The 18,210-nt window shown below is 41.2% G+C and overlaps 2 protein-coding genes across 6 annotated transcripts in view; both read left to right on the plus strand.

Moving 5' to 3' along the window:
- LOC130926603 (LIM domain only protein 7-like) overlaps window positions 1-18,210 on the plus strand; it is a 185,986-nt gene that overhangs the window by 120,241 nt on the left and 47,535 nt on the right. For 4 of the 5 annotated variants that reach the window (XM_057851600.1, XM_057851604.1, XM_057851603.1 and 1 more), the window contains 2 exons: window positions 225-474; window positions 16,955-16,984. In XM_057851600.1, the coding sequence (XP_057707583.1) occupies window positions 225-474; window positions 16,955-16,984 (280 nt within the window). The remainder of the gene's footprint in view (window positions 1-224; window positions 475-16,954; window positions 16,985-18,210) is intronic. The other variant, XM_057851601.1, reaches the window with a different exon arrangement.
- Window positions 5,745-15,598, plus strand: LOC130926605 (LIM domain only protein 7-like). The gene is made up of 2 exons (XM_057851605.1): window positions 5,745-9,243; window positions 13,894-15,598. The coding sequence occupies exon 2, from the start codon at window positions 13,901-13,903 to the stop codon at window positions 14,654-14,656; it is 756 nt and encodes a 251-aa protein (XP_057707588.1). The 5' UTR covers window positions 5,745-9,243; window positions 13,894-13,900; the 3' UTR covers window positions 14,657-15,598.

An 18,210-nucleotide genomic window follows, 5' to 3' on the forward strand; every position in this document is an offset into this window, starting at 1 on the left:
ACTAAAAACAAGTGCAAGAAATGCTCACATTGGGCCTCATTCAATAAGTGTGTCCACAAGAATTTGTTGTAGAATTCTGCACAAATCTGTTATTCATCAACATGCTCGTACTAGAAGATCCATGTTTCTCTGCATAGATGTCTACTATCCTCTCACTTTAAGCACTTTTTGAAGTTTCTAGTAGCTCAAAACAGATAAAACATCAATTCTGTATTCTCCGCCAGGTTGTTGCAGTGACGCAGAGGCTGACGCGGCCTTCAAAATGGCTCACAACAAGGAGTCTCTGAGTTACCGACGCTCTGTCACCCTCACGCCGAAGGTCACCACCCAGTTCAACCAGTTCCTGCCTTCCAAAGACAAGACGAATGCATACGTGCCCGCTCCGCTAAGGAAGAAACGGGCCGAGCGTAACGACGACAACCGACGAAGCTGGGCCAACCCATCCTACGAGGAGGAGGACATCCCGATCGTCAGGTACGGTAAAAAGGCTGTCTACCAAATCACTCGCGATCTGTTGAATTTAGGGAGCAATGGTTCACGAATAATGTTGGAAAACTGTTTTTAATTGACATTTAAGTAAAATATAGTAAATAAATCGATAACAAAATATCCCTAATAAAATATGAATGAAAGAGTAGCGTATGAGTGAATAATTCCAAACTGTATGTCAGGGGTGTCCAAACTTTTGTTTCTGAGGGCCGCTTTCAGAAAAATCAAAGTACGAAAGGTAATGCCAATGTACAGCTCTGTCACTGCCGTCCTCCGTGTCTCTCGCTTTTTGCTGACGTAATTGCTGCATGAATTCCGATTTGAGAGACTTGACAGTTCAGACCGCATCCATATCCTGGAAAAATGTGGCCAAGATCGGATTTTAACCACATACAAAAGTGACTTAGATCGGATTTGAAATTATCCTGTCCCGTTCAGATCGTCAAGTTAATGGCTCATTAGAGTCGGAAAAGCACTAAAAAACTTGATTTGTGCGTTAAGACCTGCGGTATGAACCTAGTACAATTGTGTAAAATTTCGTCAAAATCTGCCCTACCGTTTCGGAGTCTATAGGGAACGAACACACATAGACAAACACACTGACAAAGTTCCATTTACAATGCCCTCCATAATTATTGGCACCCCTTGTTAAGATGTGTTTTTAGCTTCTAATAATTTTTTTAAATTCAGATAATATGGGACCTTAATGGAAAAAAAGAGAAAAATCCAACCTTCATTACAAGTGCATTTATTCAGTGGGGAAAAAATCCCACATAAAGAAATAATTATTTGACATCAAATAATGTGTGTCACAATTATGAGCACCCCTGGTGTTAATACTTTGTACAACCCCCTTTTGCCAACAAAACAAGGTCTGGGGACTGAGATGGCCATGGGAGGAGCTTAATTTTGTGTCTGGTGAACCATTTCTGTGTAGATTTGGCCATATGTTTAGGGTCATTGTCTTGCTGAAAGACCCAGTGACGACCCATCTTCAACTTTCGGGCTGAGGGCAACAGATTTTGATTTAAAATGTCCTGGTATTTCAAAGCATTCATGATGCCATACACCCTAACAAGGTTCCCAGGGCCTTTGGAAGCGAAACAGCCCCATAGCATCACTGACCCACCCCCATACTTCACAGTGGGTATGAGGTGCTTTTCCAGGATGCGCATCTTTCCCAGTTGAAGCCTGGAACCGTGTGCTTTGGTCAGATGAGACCAAGATTGAGCTTTTTGGCAACAAACATTCTAAGTGGGTCTGGCGTGCCACGAAAGATGTGCATGCTGAAAAGCACCTCATACCCACTGTGAAACATGGGGGTGGGTCAGTGATGCTGTGGGGCTGTTTCGCTTCCAAAGGCCCTGGGGACCTTGTTAGGGTGCATGGCATCATGAATGCTTTGACATACCAGGACATTTTAAATCAAAATCTGTTGCCCTCTGCCCGAAAGCTGAAAATGGGTCGTCCATGGGCTTTTTCAGTAAGACAATGACCCTAAACCTATGGCCAAATCTACACAGAAATGGTTCACCAGACACAAAATTAAGCTCCTCCCATGGCCATCTCAGTCCCCAGACCTTGTTTTGTTGGCAAAAGGGGGTTGTACAAAGTATTAACACCAGGGGTCCTCATAATTGTGACACACATTATTTGATGTCAAATAATTATTTGTTTATGTGGGATTTTTTTCCCCACTGAATAAATGCACTTGAATTGAAGGTTGGATTTTTCTCTTTTTTTCCATTAAGGTACCATATTATTTGAATAAAAATATATATATTACAAGCTAAAAAACACATCTTAACCAGGGGTGCCAATAATTATGGAGTGCACTGTGTATAGAAGTGTAGATATTTTCATCATTTGCCGTGGGGCAATAAAAATCTGGCAGCGGGCCACAGTTGGCCCACGGGCCTGAGTTTGGACTACGGCTGAAGCTATCAATTTTTTAGTAGTCAATTAATCTATCAACTACACATGTGCCGGTATGAGATTTTGACGGTATGGTAACCTCAAGCAAAAATACCACGCTTACACGGTATCACAGTATTCCGATTTCAGCTCTAAAATGTGTTATTTTTTAGATGTATGGGTTGAAAAAAAAATACAGTTTTCCATTGAACAGGATTTTTTTCCCACAACATATTTACAAATTGGCAAATGTTTACAATGGCAGAAGAGTTTTACAAAAGTAGGCTAATAGTAGAGAGGAAACTAGTTAGCCGTTTTGGCATGCTCACTAGCCACGTTGTCTGCCTTGTTACAAGCTTACCTTATAGTATTTATTTTACTATCGCTAGACACACTAAATCAGCTTGACTGAACTCTCGTAGCTGGTGGGAAACGTTCATGACAGCGGTTACTTAAATGCCTAAATGTAAAATCATGTTGGAGTTGTTGCCAGCACGTCGGCTGACCTTCCTCCTCTAAGCCACGGCTGTTTCTTTTCGGTAGCCGAAGTACTCGCATGCTAGCAACTTTTGTCTTTTTTAAGGGGGGGGGGGGGGCTCAGGTATAGTGTCAATGACACACACAGGACAGAGCAACAACTGGAAGGGGACCTCAAAAGTTTTTGGGACCTCAAAAGTAGCTGTAAAGTATGACGGAAAACGGTTTCCTACCAAGGTAAACTTTGAAACCGATAACTGGCACACGTCTACTATCAACTACCGTAATTTTCGCTCTATAAGGCGCACCTGACTATAAGCCGCCACCCACCAAATTTGGCACTAAAACTGCATTTGTTCATAGATAAGCCGCACCGGACTATAAGCCGCAGCTGTCTTCACTGTATTATGGGATATTTATACCAAAAGATATTAACTACTAACGTAAACGGCTCGGACAATTAAAGAATGATACTATTTGACAGCGGCATCACATGACTGTCATAAGACCTAATAAACCACCATGAAGCTTTGAACCAATTGGCTGCAAAGCTTTATTGCTTCAAGAGGCTTCATTTGGCTATCACTGCTCCCATGTGAGAGACAATCAACCTGCCACTTGCTGTCAACACTTATTGTCCAACAGGACTCCTAGCATGCATTGCAGCGCTGCAGATGTAAATAACGATTAAAATTTATGTTCTCTGGTAATTATTTCTTCAGTTACCGTTCCGCTTGTTACATCAATTTTTAGTTATGGTATTTGGTAACACTTTATTTGACAGTGGCGCCATAAGACTATCATAATTATGACATAACACTATCATGAGCATTAATAAATGCTTATAACAGATGGCATTTAGTGTTATCTGGCAAATTATCTCACTTTTGAATGGATGTTAAAGATCTAAGCTGGAAATAATGGAGTTAGTGACATAATTTGCCGGATAACACCTACTGACATAAGCATTCAGTAATGCCCACGGTAGTGTCATGTCATATTTATGACGGTCTTATGACAGTCATATGACAAATGAAGTGTTACCTATTAACCCAAATAAATCAACAAATAAGCCGCACTGGACTATAAGCCGCAGGATTCAAAATGAAGGAAAAAAGTAGCGGCATATAGTCCTAAAATTACGGTAGTTAGTTTGAATAATCGAGTCATCGGATTAGGAACATTTAATGCGTTGCAGAATACATTTTAGGGGATGGAAAACAAAGGCTTGCTAAGATTTCACTTTCAAAAGAACATTAAATGCGATTACAAAATGAAATTCCCGAGTATTTCTTCAAACTATGCAGGATTGCACTTTAATTTAAAAATAAATTAAAATACCTGACTTAACCCCATCAAAAATAAATAAGAATCTAAGTACAACAAGAGAACAATTGGCTAACTTGCATAGCAAAACTCCACTAGCTTAAATGCAATAAAATGCTAACTTTTTATTTTTAACAATGCTCTTAACAAATCGTTCAAACACATATTCATATGAAAAAACCACTGCATACACCTATAAACTAAATTACGAATGCAAAAAGAGACATATTTACTCAAACAAAAAATTACCCTGTGTTGGTCTTAACAGGGAGCAGCTGCATTCAGCCATGTTAAATGAGTTATGTCATATTCACTGTTGCCACTAGAGGCAGTGTTTCCACCCAAATCAATACAAACCAAACCATTACAACGCCCCTCTAACGAAACAAATACTCGAAGCAGCAAAATTTGATTCGAGGCTTTTGTCTAATCAAATTACTCAAGTTAATCGAGCAATTGTTGCAGCACTAGTTTGGACACCCCTGGTCTTTGAAAATGTCATTCTTACTCATTACTCGTCTTCTGGTGCTGGTGATGTACGTATGTGGTCCGATGGTCCGTGTTCTTTCCTTCCTATTTCCTGGAACGGCACCCTCAGTGACACCAGGCCGCCCCCCGACAAAAGTCCCTCATTACCCAGTGCTCACCAACAGTGGGCCTTTGAATACGAAAGCGGCAGCGACTCTGAACCGGACCGTCCAGACCCCGATCTCGTTATGGATGACCTGGCCAGCAGACGCTTCCGCAGCCCCTCGCCGGCACCCCCTGCCAACTTTTCCGTGCCCATCGGCCCGTCGGTTTTGGGTATGGCGCCAGGTGGGCCCTGGCCCAGGGTGAATGTGAGCCCCCGTATTGCTCGCAGGTCAGAGAAGCGGCGGTGTGGCTGTGTTGTGACGAGAGCGCGAACGCGGATGCTTCCTTTTGCGTTGGGTCTGTTCGTCCTAACCGCGGAACTGTTGGATGTGCCCGGGCTAACAGCACCGTTCGCTAGGTTTTTTTGTGCGTTTGTTTTCAGTTTCAAGCTGGCACGTCTTCATTTGCCCTGCCTGATTTATTTTTTTTCCGCACTAAGTTTGGTTTCGAGCTTGAACTCAACTGACGAGGATCAGTCCATCCCTTCCACTACTTTTAGTGTGCAGTGATTGCCTAACAAAGCAAATGCTTTCACGCGCGTGATTGCCAAATCTCTCTCGAAGCAGCGGCGACGGCGAAGAAGAGAGGCCTGTGCGCCGTCCCCCGGTGTCCACTGTCAGCCTTTTCAGTGACCTATACGCTGAATCTGAGGACGAGGACGACGAGGTGGGCTACGCGGACCCCGTACAGGACGACCTCTACACCCGCAAGGTTGGAGTCAGACCCTCGGTGGCAGGCGATGCCTCGTACCACAAGTTCTTACCAAAGTTATGGACACCAGAAGAGGACATTCACGTCCAGAAGATCAAGCTAGGCTCTGAGAAGAGAGCGTGGTACAGGAAGATGCAAGGGTTCAGGTGTGTGAGGAGCACAGGAGTGTTTATGGCCTGATTTACTAAGATACTTGGCGCAAATTTGTGTTGCCAAGTTGCTTGTCGCTGTTAAAAGTCAAGTCAAAGACCCCGATTTTTTTCATGCTTGAACTAGCTTTAATAGTCATAGGTTGCGTTCACACTGCAGCCAAATCTGATTCCAATCATATTCCACCTCAAATCTGATTTTCAGGGCTGACTGTTCGCACAATTTTTAGCAAGTGTCCTAATCAGATCTGGGCCTGCTCAGACTGGGCCACATTATTGACACATCCTTCATGGAATTATGTCATGGACGGTCAAATTCAATCTGAGCTGTTCAGACTGAGAAGCATCTTAACCATATCTGATATGAAAGTATCTCGTGTATGTGGTTTCAATCTGATATCTGTGCTTTGTGACTGTTCAGACCACAAAAGAGCCACCCGGTTTCAATCTGGATGGGCTAAAAATCAATTCTTGCTTCCAGTCTGAAGTTCTAAGACTGCATTCAGACTACAGGCATATCTGATTCCAACAGGATTCCACCTCAAATCTGATTTTCAGGGCTGACTGTTCACACTATTTTTAGCAAGTGTCCAAATCAGATCTGGGCCCGTTCAGACAGGGCCATATTCTTGACACATCCCTCATGGAGTGATGTCACAGACAGTCAAAACCCATCTAAGCTGTTCAGACTGATTAGCATCTTGTCCATAGCGATATGACACTACCTCCTGTACGTGGTTTCAAACTGTCTCGCAAAAATCAGATTTCTGTTCTTTGTGACTGTTCAGACTACAAAAGAGTCACCCGGTTTCAATCCGGATGGGCTAAAAATCAGATTCTGGCTGTCAGTCTGAAGTCCTAAGACTGCATCCTGACTGCAGGCATATCTGATTCCAATATGATTGCTCTTCAAATCTGATTTTGAGGACTTACTGTTCACACTATTTTTAGCAAGTGTCCAAATCAGATCAGAGTCCTTTCAGACTGGGCCCCATTATTGACACACCTGACAGTTTGCTGTGGCAATGAAGGCGTCATCCAGCATGGAGCGACGTCACAGACGGTCAAAACTCATTTGAGCTGTTCAGATTGAGAAGCATCTTGTCCAAATCTGATATGACACCACCTCCCATACGTGGTTTCTATCCGTCTCGCAGAATCAGATTTCTGTGCTTTGCGACTGTTCAGACTACATAAGAGCCATCCAGTTTCAATCTGATTTCTGCTACCAGTCCGAAGTTCTCCCACTGCCTCTGATTTTATCCACACAACAATTCCTTGTGTCCAACTGCCTTTCCGGCGCGCTGCTAAATAAATAAATAAATCAGAATTTAGCTAAATTTAGCTTTTTAGCAGACACCATTTTGTGCCCTTTTAGTAGATTAGCTTTGTGCTAGGTCAAGTTTGCAAGCCTCTAGTAAATCAGGCCCTAGTGAAAAGAAACATAGGACTCTTCATTAGGTATATCCAAGCGCTGCATCAAAACATCCTTCTTTTTCATGCATCTCTTATGTACAATGTAAATTTATGATGAACTGTAGTTTATGCATAGCCTACTTTTTCAATACTTATAAAAGGTTATTGCTCTAATACTGTCATTGTTGAACCTTTATTACTGATTGGCATCATTTTGAACAACATTAAAATACAGCAAGTGTACAGGAAAACACTATTATTGCACGTGACTGGACCATTTTGCATATTTTTAAAAAGTTACAACTCACGTTAGCTCACTTACCAGTCGTACAATGATACTAGAGTTGCCTGATAATGACTTTTTAACCGATATCCAGATGTTGTCCAACTACAAAAATCCAATACCGATATACATATGTGGTCGTAGACTTAACATATTGCTAATTGTGTCGTGATGCTCTACTAGATGCTTTAATAATGATAAATGTAACAACTTCAAGGTTTTCAACATAAATTATTCTGTGAAAAATAAAAGAACAACTTCAACTGACGAAAGTCTTAAAATAATGTCCTATTTAAATAAAATATATTGAAATGATCCAAACTGTTCATAAATAATATGAGGAATAATTCTCAAACCACGTTTACACGAGATACCCCAAAGAGCCACAAGGCGGCGACAAAGCATTACAAATACAGGCAGGAAATTATAGAATATACCATTGCCATGACAGTTCCCAAGATGCATTTTGCTAGGCTTTTGCACAGATTTGTAATTGTGTTTTATTACTTTTCTTAGTGACTATTTCTTTCTGGTGACGTAGTAATTATGTGTAGTTAGTTTATAATTAATTATTTTTCATTTATTGTTCATTTTATGTAGGGGTGCACGATATCCATTTTTTGATACCGATATCGATAACTTCCTGCTCCTCAAGGCCGATACCGATACGATAACCGATAATATATATATAATTTTTCAATGTATATTCACCTGAGTTTTTGAACACCTGTAGGTCAAAAATACTAGTGGTTGATTCAGCTTAGATTTGCCTTTGACCGAACCAGAATTTTCATAATGACATCGACATTAGTATAATGAACAAAACAAAGACAGTAACAAAACTTTGCATACTGGAAAAACAGGAGTGGAAACAAACGCACAAATCCCAATCCGACACTGTGCCAAAAATATTATTAATAGGGCCGATAATATATTATGTTATCGGATTTATTGGGATGACGTCATAATTCCTATTATTGGATCGAGCACCTCTAATTTTATCTCTGCACCAGGAGTGATTAGATTGTTTCCCAGAGTTAATAAATACCAGACATCTTAGAGCGACCTCTAGATGTCTCCAAACGGAGCGCACCTTGCTGTGCTGAGCTGTGACCAACCCATGCAGAAAGGCTGTTGGCTTGTAAATTAATTTACAACTCAGCATACGTACTGGCGCAAAACCGATACTTTCCAATACAGTTTTAGATGCTTTTATTGGCCGATATTATCAGACAACTCTATATGAAAATTTTGCTACACTGAGCACTCAGTGCTCTAAAGGTTCTCATACCCAGAATAGGCATTGGCATGGTCGACTTTAGAAAACAATTTTTTCCCCCATCTATACACAATATTGTTCATACACGGTAATTAATCCTGGACAACTCAAGTTCTTTGGCGTATTAGCCATTTCTATAGGCCAAATTTGACCTGTGGGTTAAGTCATTAGCAGCGGAATACATTTTGGAACTCAATTGCTAACCAAATCAATGTTCTGAGTGAAACTCAGCTATACCTAATGAAGCGTCCAGTTTCTTCCTGCTTGCTACACTTTCCTTTTTCTTCCTAGCATGTCATTTTCCTAAGCATTTCTGCTTTATTTCCTACCCACTAACGTTTCTTTCTCCGTGTCGCTGTCCCCCGTTTCTTTCACCCTCGGCCTCAGCCAAGAGAAGTCGGGCTCCTCGTCGGACGATTCAGAGCCTGACGTACCTCCTCGGCTCCCCTCGGGGAGCTCCTCCCCTCACCCCTCCACGGCTCATAGCACCATCGTTTTGGAGAAAAGGTCCATACAGCTGTGCACCACGTCGGGATGTTCTAGAAAAGAACAATCCAACATTCTTTGTAAAACAACATAATTTGACGCACTATGTAATATTTTTTCCCCCCCAAACATATACAGTAACTCTTTAAAGCAGGGGTGTCCAAACTTCAAAATGTATTTGTTTTTAAGTCTTAACATATTGTGTGCCAATGATGACAATACAGTGCCCTCCATAATTATTGGCACCCCTAAAAAAGATGTGTTTTTTAGCTACTAATAATGTTTTTATTCAAATAATATGAGACATTAATGGGAGAAAAAAGAAAAATCCAACCTTCAATACAAGTGCATTCATTCAGTGGCGAAAAAAATCCCACATAAAGACAAAATTATTTGATATCAAATAATGTGTGTCACAATTATTAGCACCCCTAGTGTTAATACTTTGTACAACCCACTTTTGCCAACAAAACAAGGTCTGGGGACTGAGATGGCCATGGGAGGAGCTTGATTTTGTGTCTGGTGAACCATTTCTGTGTAGATTTGGCCATATGTTTAGGGTCATTGTCTTGCTGAAAGACCCAGTGACGACCCATCTTCAGCTTTCGGGCAGAGGGAAACAGATTTTGATTTAAAATGTCCTGGTATCTCAAAGCATTCATGATACCATGCACCCTAACAAGGTTCCCAGAGCCTTTGGAAGCGAAACAGCATCACTGACCCACCCCCATACTTCACAGTGGGTATGAGGTGCTTTACAGCATGCGCATCTTTCGTGGCACCCAGACCCACTTAGAGTGTTTGTTGCCAAAAAGCTCAATCTTGGGTCTCACACAAAAATTCACACAGTCCCAGGCTTCAACTGGGACCGTGTGCTTTGGTCAGATGAGACCAAGATTGAACTTTTTGACAACAAACACTCTAAGTGGGTCTGGTGTGCCATGAAAGATGCGCATGCTGAAAAGCACCTCATACCCACTGTGAAGTATGGGGTGGGTCAGTGATGCTGTGGGGCTGTTTCACTTCCAAAGGCCCTGGCAACCTTGTTAGGGTGCATGGCATCATGAATGCTTTGAAATGCCAGGACATTTTAAATCAAAATCTGTTGCCCTCTGCCAGAAAGCTGAAGAGGGGTCGTCACAGGGTCTTTCAGCAAGACAATGACCCTAAACATATGGCCAAATCTACACAGAAATGGTTCACCAGACACAAAATCAAGCTTCTCCCATGGCCAGCACAGTCCCCAGACCTTGTTTTGTTGGCAAAAGGGGGTTGTACAAAGTATTAACACCAGAGGTGCTAATAATTGTGACACACATTATTTGATGTCAAATATTTTTTTCTTTATGTGGGATTTTTTCCCCACTGAATGAATGCACTTGTATTGAAGGTTTGGATTTTTCTCTTTTTTTCCATTAAGGTCCCATATTATTTGAATTAAAAAATGTATATATTAGACGCTAAAAACACATCTTTTTCAGGGGTGCCAATAATTATGGAGGGCACTGTAGATATACAATCCATTTTGATTGGGAGGGTCAAAGCTTGATTGGACGTCTAGCACCGTCAATGTCACTGAAACAATGTTCACAGCCAGTCTTCCTGGGCTTTGGGGGCATTTATAGGTCACTTCATGTTCATTTTTGGGCATTTGCAGGTCACTTACAAAATCAACAGGAAGTGATCAAAAATCAATTTATTGTACATTGTAGAATGATTTCCTCACCCATGTCAAATTGGATTGGATGTCTATCGCCATCAATGACAGTGAAACATCATCAAAATCCCAGTTTAAATGGATTTGATGTCTATGATTATCAATGGCAGTTAATGTTTAATGGCCAAAAGCAACAAAATAGTCCAGAAGTTTAAGGATATATATGGAGGGGCACTGTTTCAGTGACTAGCTCTATCTAGTGGTAAAGATGAGAAGTGCAAGAGAATGTAAGTTCAATTTAAGCTTCTTGTGCAAGTCGTGTTAATGATATTGTCATAGTTTGCTGAGAGCCAATAAAAACTGGAAGGCGGGTCACAGTTTGGACACGGAGCCGTGGGTTGGACACACCTGCTTTCGAGCGTTAAAAAAATACACATCTTGGACAAAAGTATTTGGACGAGATAATTATACACCCCAGGATGTTAAAGTACAAAAAAAAATCTACATTTATCACCACTTCTACTTATAATGTTAATTTGAGGAGAAATATTTCTGATTTATTAATGGTAGCTTTGTACGTACAGGTAGTCCCTGGTTGACGACATACTCGACTACTTCTCATGATTTCAAATTTATGACGCTGGAGTATCATCTGCCATGTTGTCTCCAGTCTGTTTTTTTTTTGGGTTGTTTTAAAGTCTGTAGCTTATTGTACCTTACAGTATGTTATTTTTTTTACTTCACTTTATTATTATGACGTGTTCTGTCATCAGTAAATGAGAAGTTGTTCAGCTTTTCAGCGAACAAGGCAATTGTGCTTTTTATAGCATTTTCCTTCCTCCACTTTTGACAATTTGTAAAGCTGTAACACACATATATACACTTGTGTTCAAAACGACACGCATTTTAACAAGAAAACACTTAACACAAAACTATTGCTGTTCGATGGTCCATCTAGTCGGATCAATATGTGAATTTAGTAGATTAAATTAGCCTAATTTGCTTAACAAAGATCCGCTAGCTTAAATGCTACGAATGCTAACATATTTAAAATTCTCATGGCAAATCGCTCACACATAATTCCACAAACTAGCTCTAAATTTTATTACAAATGCATACACAAACATATTAGTTGAAATAACTTACAGCCTTACGGGGGCCAAACCAGAGCGCAGCTGTCTTTTAAGTAGTCAGACGAGTATAATAATAAAAAATACAGTACTTTTAGACTTTTTAGATATTTTGAGGTAATTAAATGGTTAATTCTGGGTTACGTCGCCAGCGTAGGAACGGAACATGTTCGAAACCCGGGGACTACCTGTAATGCCAAAGCTACCATCTATCTAAGATTGCTTTTTTTTTCCCCAATGGTGATTCTTCAGCCACAACCATTTGACCCACCGACACCGTTCGTACTCCAAAACGAGCGGAATTCTCATACGATGCGGGTTCTTTTATTTTTACACCCCAAAAATTACCTTTTGCCGAAAAATGTTTGTCCAAATTGCATCAATTACACATCAAAGATTTGAAGACGCTAAGACTTAATTTCTTCATTTAAATAGGTGTAAAGTTGTGTAGACACCACAAGAGGGTGCTGCCAATGAGCCCAAACGTGGTCAAAGGTTAATAAATAAAATAAATAAAGGTTTTGTGGGTCTCAGAGGCAGAAATCTAATGTCCTCAATTGAGTATGCTGGGTGTCAGGAGGTTTATAAAAAGGGTTTGTTGCATTAATTTCCCCCTCTGTAATTAGTTCATAGCTTCATTTTAAAAAATGTTCAGCCTTTTTTGGGATTAAGTAAAATACGGCATATCCCGATCAGATCACGTGATCAGAAATTGACCGATCGTGCCATTTTTCAGAGGATCGGAATCGGGTGTTAAGGATCGTACGGAGCCCTTAATGGGACGTCGACAGAAATGAATTTTGGCAATCTGGTGAGCACCAGATTGTTTCTCGTACGCACCAGAAACTATGTGGTTGGCAAGTTAGCCAATTGTTGCAATTGGCTAACTTGCGTAGCAAAATTCCACTAGCTTAAATGCTATATAATGCCAATGTTTACAACAATTGGCTAATTTTCATAGCAAAAGTCCACTAGTTTAAATGCTATAGAATGCTAATCTTTACAACAATTGGCTAACTTTCATAGCAAAAGTCTGCTAGCTTAAATGCTAAGTACTGCTAATGTTTACAACAATTGGTTAACTTGCATAGCAAAAGACAGCTAGCTTAAATGCTTTATAATGATAATATTTACAACAATTCGATGTCGATGTCCCTTTGTTGCCTCCGTAGGATCGGGATTTTAATTTCAAAAATATATCTGTTTTTCTGCTTAATGCTTGTACACGCTCCCTCCCGCTAAGCAATGCGACCAAACTGTCCAGTGCAACTTGCGTTTGTACTTAAACTTAACGATGATTGACAGGTTTATAGCTTTGATCATGCCAGGGAAGCTTGGTAGCGCTACGATTAAAGGCACAAATGTGTCAATCATCGTTTAGCTTGTTACACACTAGCGGTAGTATGCTGTGGCAAGCCATTGTGTAAGTGAGAGGCTTTTCCCAGCAGCGTGGATGGATTTGAGCGGATTCACTCAATGAAGCATTCAATAAAGGCAAGCATTTTTCTACGTTATTCTTGTTTAACAATAATTCACATTATAAAGGCATCACGGTGAGACAGTAACATGTATGGAACTTTTTTTCAATTAAATTTTTTTTTTTTTATTCCGATATCGGATCTGGACTCGCTATTGGCAGATCCTCAAAATCAGGTGACTTGGACTCAAACGCAAAAATATGCGATCGGGACATCTCTAAGTAATCCTAAATGATCAATAAATACATCTTAAATCAGATCATATTGAAGAATCTGGTTCACCAACCCCTGAACTTGGATCAGTGAATTAATACTAATCTTTAGGTGGTGCATCCAACTACTTTTGTCCAAATATTGCATCTCCACGATCAATCTCCCTGCTTTCCTTTATCTTTTGTCCAGTTCAAATGCATGCACTCATCACTTTTGTATCCTTTTCTCTCTTGCTTGCCTCTCCTCCTGCAGTCCTCCTATGCACCCTCACAGCCCCCCTCACCTACCTAAGAGCGCCCTTATAACAAGCCCACCCGTGGCGTTCGCGCCACTGGACCCCACCTCCGGTCCCAGACTGGTCAAATGTCAACAATGGCCCCTGTTAGGGCGCCAAGACCCTAGAGAGCCTCCGGATCCGATAGATTACGAGAGCATCATTCCCGATTTGGAGAATGACGACATGTTCGCCAGGCGCACCCTCGCTTTCCAATCCAACAGCGAGCTGGCCGCAGCGAAGACCCCGCTGTCCGCCAAGCGCTGCCTCTGCACGTCAGAAGAACAAATCAATATCGTGACGCAACTTCGTAAGGAGGAGGAGGAGGAATTTCCCGACATCGAGCAGGACGACGTGGTCCAACGTAGGGAGAAAATCCAGCTGCAACAGCGCCCCCTCTCAGGGGCTCCTGACAACTTCTCCCCGATGGCCGTCCCCGAACCCTGGGACCTCCCTCCTGAACTTAAGACCAGGCTCATTTGCCCTCCGTGCCCTCTGGCGCAGGAGTCGTCGGCAAACAAACCCAGTCGCGTACGAAAGGAGCCGTGTCCCGAAATGGACGACATGCTCGTCCGGAAGTTTACCGCGCAACATAAGGTGTCGGCGAAACAGTCTTGCCCCTCTGCTCCAAGTTCCTGTAGTGAAGGGGACCTGCAGAGGTGGCAGGCTATCAGGGAAGCTAGTCAGATTAGATACAAGAAGAGGCTCATGGTGGAGATGCTTAAAGCTCTCAAGTCGTAGAAATGCACTTCAGTTACACATTTACATGATCAGTTTTTGGAAGCTACGTTTGGGTCTGCTGTATTTTTTATTATGTATTGTATTATTTGCTCCATAACCACTGGGAGATTTGGTGTGTTTACTGTTTGTTATTGATTTAGATTGGAGGTTTTTCAAAAGTCAGATCTTTGTGTATGGTGTCTTGCTGACTGGCTAATGGATACAATAGTGCTACAATGTAAAACTGCTGCATGTAAGGGAGTGTGCTTTATGAGAAGTTTTATGAGCAACGTACTTCCTCAGATAGTGACCTTTGTCGTATTACTGCACTATAAAATGAGTATACTTTAAAGGGAACCTCAAACTTAAAGACTTGTAGGCTCCAATAAGCCACAATTGTTCTCTTTTTACTAAAATGTTATTAGAAACACATACAGTGCCCTCCATAATTATGTGGGTTTTTTTTAGCTTCTAATATATATTTTTTTAATTCAAATAATATGGGACCTTAATGGGGAAAAAAGAGAAAAATCCAACCTTCAATACAAGTGCATTCATTCAGTGGGGAAAAATCCCACATAAAGAAAAAAATATTTGACATGAAATAATGTGTGTCACAATTATTAGCACCCCTGGTGTTAATACTTTGTACAACCCCCTTTTGCCAACAAAAAAAGGTCTGGGGACTGAGATGGCCACGGGAGGAGCTTGATTTTGTGTCTGGTGAACCATTTCTGTGTAGATTTGGCCATATGTTTAGGGTCATTGTCTTGCTGAAAGACCCAGTGACGACCCCTCTTCAGCTTTCGGGCAGAGGGCAACAGATTTTGATTTAAAATGTCCTGGTATTTCAAAGCATTCATGATTCCATGCACCCTAACAAGGTTCCCAGGGCCTTTGGAAGCGAAACAACCCCACAGCATCACTGACCCACCCCCATACTTCACAGTGGGTATGAGGTGCTTTTCAGCATGCGCATCTTTCATGGCACGCCAGACCCACTTAGAGTGTTTGTTACCAAAAAGCTCAATCTTGGTCTCATCTGACCAAAGCACACAGTCCTAGTTGAAGCCTGGGACCATGTGTATTTTTGTGTGAGACCAAGATTGAGCTTTTTGGCAACAAACACTCTAAGTGGGTCTGGTGTGCCACGAAAGATGTGCATGCTGAAAAGCACCTCATACCCACTGTGAAGTATGGACGTGGGTCAGTGATGCTGTAGGGCTGTTTCGCTTCCAAAGGCCCTGGGAACCTTGTTAGGGTGCATGGCATCATGAATGCTTTGAAATACCAGGACATTATAAATTAAAATCTGTTGCTCTCTGCCAGAAAGCTGAAGATGGGTCGTCACTGGGTCTTTCAGCAAGACAATGACCCTAAACATATGGCCAAATCTACACAGAAATGGTTCACCAGACACAAAATCAAGCTCCTCCCATGGCCATCTCAGTCCCCAGACCTTGTTTTGTTGGCAAAAGGGGGTTGTACAAAGTATTAACACCAGGGGTGCTAATAATTGTGACAAAATTATTTGACTTCAAATAATGTGTTTCTTTAAGTGGGATTTTTTTCCCCACTGAATGAATGCACTTGTATTGAGGGTTGGATTTTTCTTTTTTTCCATTAAGGTCCCATATTATTTGAAAAAATATATATATATTAGAAGCTAAAAAACACATCTTTTTCAGTGGTGCCAATAATTATGGAGGGCACTGTATTCTAATGGAAGATTTTTGTAGCAACCTGTTGGTTCCTTTTGTTTTTTTAATCAGATATATCGATTCTGGGTGGGAGCATATCGATAACATGTTGGGGTACAAAGTAACGCGATTAAATAAATAAATCTGCCTAATCACTATGAGCGGAAAAGTGATTTGAATGTATTTTGTGGCGGGTATTGTTTGATTGCTGGTGGAATTAAATGGAAGATACTGGGTCTGAAAAAAATAAATAAATGAATGAAAAATTTTATACAGCACGTTGTTATTTGTTTGAATACACCTTCCGTGCGAGTCTTATAACTGATTTTTGGGGTTTGGTGACAAAGTCTTCAGAAATTCCTTATAGGGCTGACAAAGTTGGCAACTTATCTGGCAACCTTTACACATAGACAAAGTATAAGTGCGAGTTTTCCGTACTTCACCACAACTTGTTATGGTTGCGTTTTCCTGGAGAGGCTTGTAAAAGTACAACCATGATGTCATCAGTATACACGCACCCTGGTGTAAATCTTTCGGGATGCTCACGAGTGGACAGCGTGGAAGAAATGTGACACTCTTGCGTTTGCCTTTATTCCCTTTTCTCCTTTTGGTTTCCTAGACAACGGCAAGCCTCAGAGAGTTTCGACGGGTGAGTTGACACGGGCTGCCAGGAATGTGGCACATTTTGCTCATTTCACGCTTTTGTGGCTGCTGCTTAATGCTTAACACTTGACAAAGTGCGGCGGTGGGCGCTGATGGGTCCTCCTAAATGGTCCCTAAAGATCTTTTGTCGAGAGATTTATGGGATGGAATTATAGGTCAGAAGTCTAAGAATTCTAATCCTGCTGACAGTTTTTTTTTTACAGGTGAGTGGGTGTGTACAGTATTTTGCTTGTTTTGCATTGTGGGCTGGTGCTGTTCACTAACCAGCTGAGCTTTTGCGCCCCTCGGTGGTTGTCTAGCATATGTGTGCGATTTAACAACTGACCCCAGGATGCCAAAATATTATGTTGCTAGAGAACTACTGGAAACAAAATAGGTGAGAAAGGGTTTCAAAAGTCGTAAACACACAGCTATGGGTGTATTTTCTTCAGTATTTACAGTGATCCCTCGTTTTTTAAGATTCAGCCACAGCACAAGTTGCTAAACATTAAAACAAAACAAAAAAAGAAAACTTAAAATCAATTTGATCATAAATTGTTTATGTAAAACACATACCACTACTAGAGTTGGGCGGTATACCGAAAATTTACCGTTATTGAAATTCTTCATGATAACCGACGTAATTTTGACCAAATCGGTAAATTCGGTAATTTAATAAAACAAGAAAATATAACTTTCCCCTTTAAGAAAGCAGTCAGTGTGCATACATATGAAGTCACGTGGTTAACAAGAACTCAAAAAGAAGCCCGGTAGGCTAATGCTACAAGCAAATGTGATGGAGTCGGGCTTAAGGGAGCTTCGCCAAACTTCACCCGACATTAAGACTCTTGGTGGCCTCCAGACGGGCTTTCACCCGCGGTCCTCCCTGGTTCTCACGATTTCAGGAGAAGGTGCTTTCCGTGCTACTGGTAGCCAGGCCACAGGCTAAATGAACGTGACGACTCAGATAGTGGCTCTAACCTTGTCGAAACGGCTGAACTCAAGGGCACGGACTGCACCTAGCAATCAGTATGTCGCGTTATTTTCTATCTGTGTGTCTGTGTGATTTCTCTGATCCATTTCTCCATCATAAAAGCTATGAGTGTAAAGCATAACGTATAATCAAACAGTGAAGGCTATAATATGACCGTTTAATGGCCACAGCTATTTTTCTGTATGTGCTTGCTTTGTTCTGTGTCATTACTGCCATCATAAAATCTTAAATGTTTAATT

Source organism: Corythoichthys intestinalis, chromosome 12 (genome assembly GCF_030265065.1).
Source record: "Corythoichthys intestinalis isolate RoL2023-P3 chromosome 12, ASM3026506v1, whole genome shotgun sequence".
Classification (NCBI taxonomy): domain Eukaryota; kingdom Metazoa; phylum Chordata; class Actinopteri; order Syngnathiformes; family Syngnathidae; genus Corythoichthys; species Corythoichthys intestinalis.

What these genes read in the sequence shown, in the direction of transcription:
- LOC130926605 (XM_057851605.1), top strand. Translation starts at nt 13,901, where the DNA reads ATGCACCCTCACAGCCCCCCTCACCTACCTAAGAGCGCCCTTATAACA.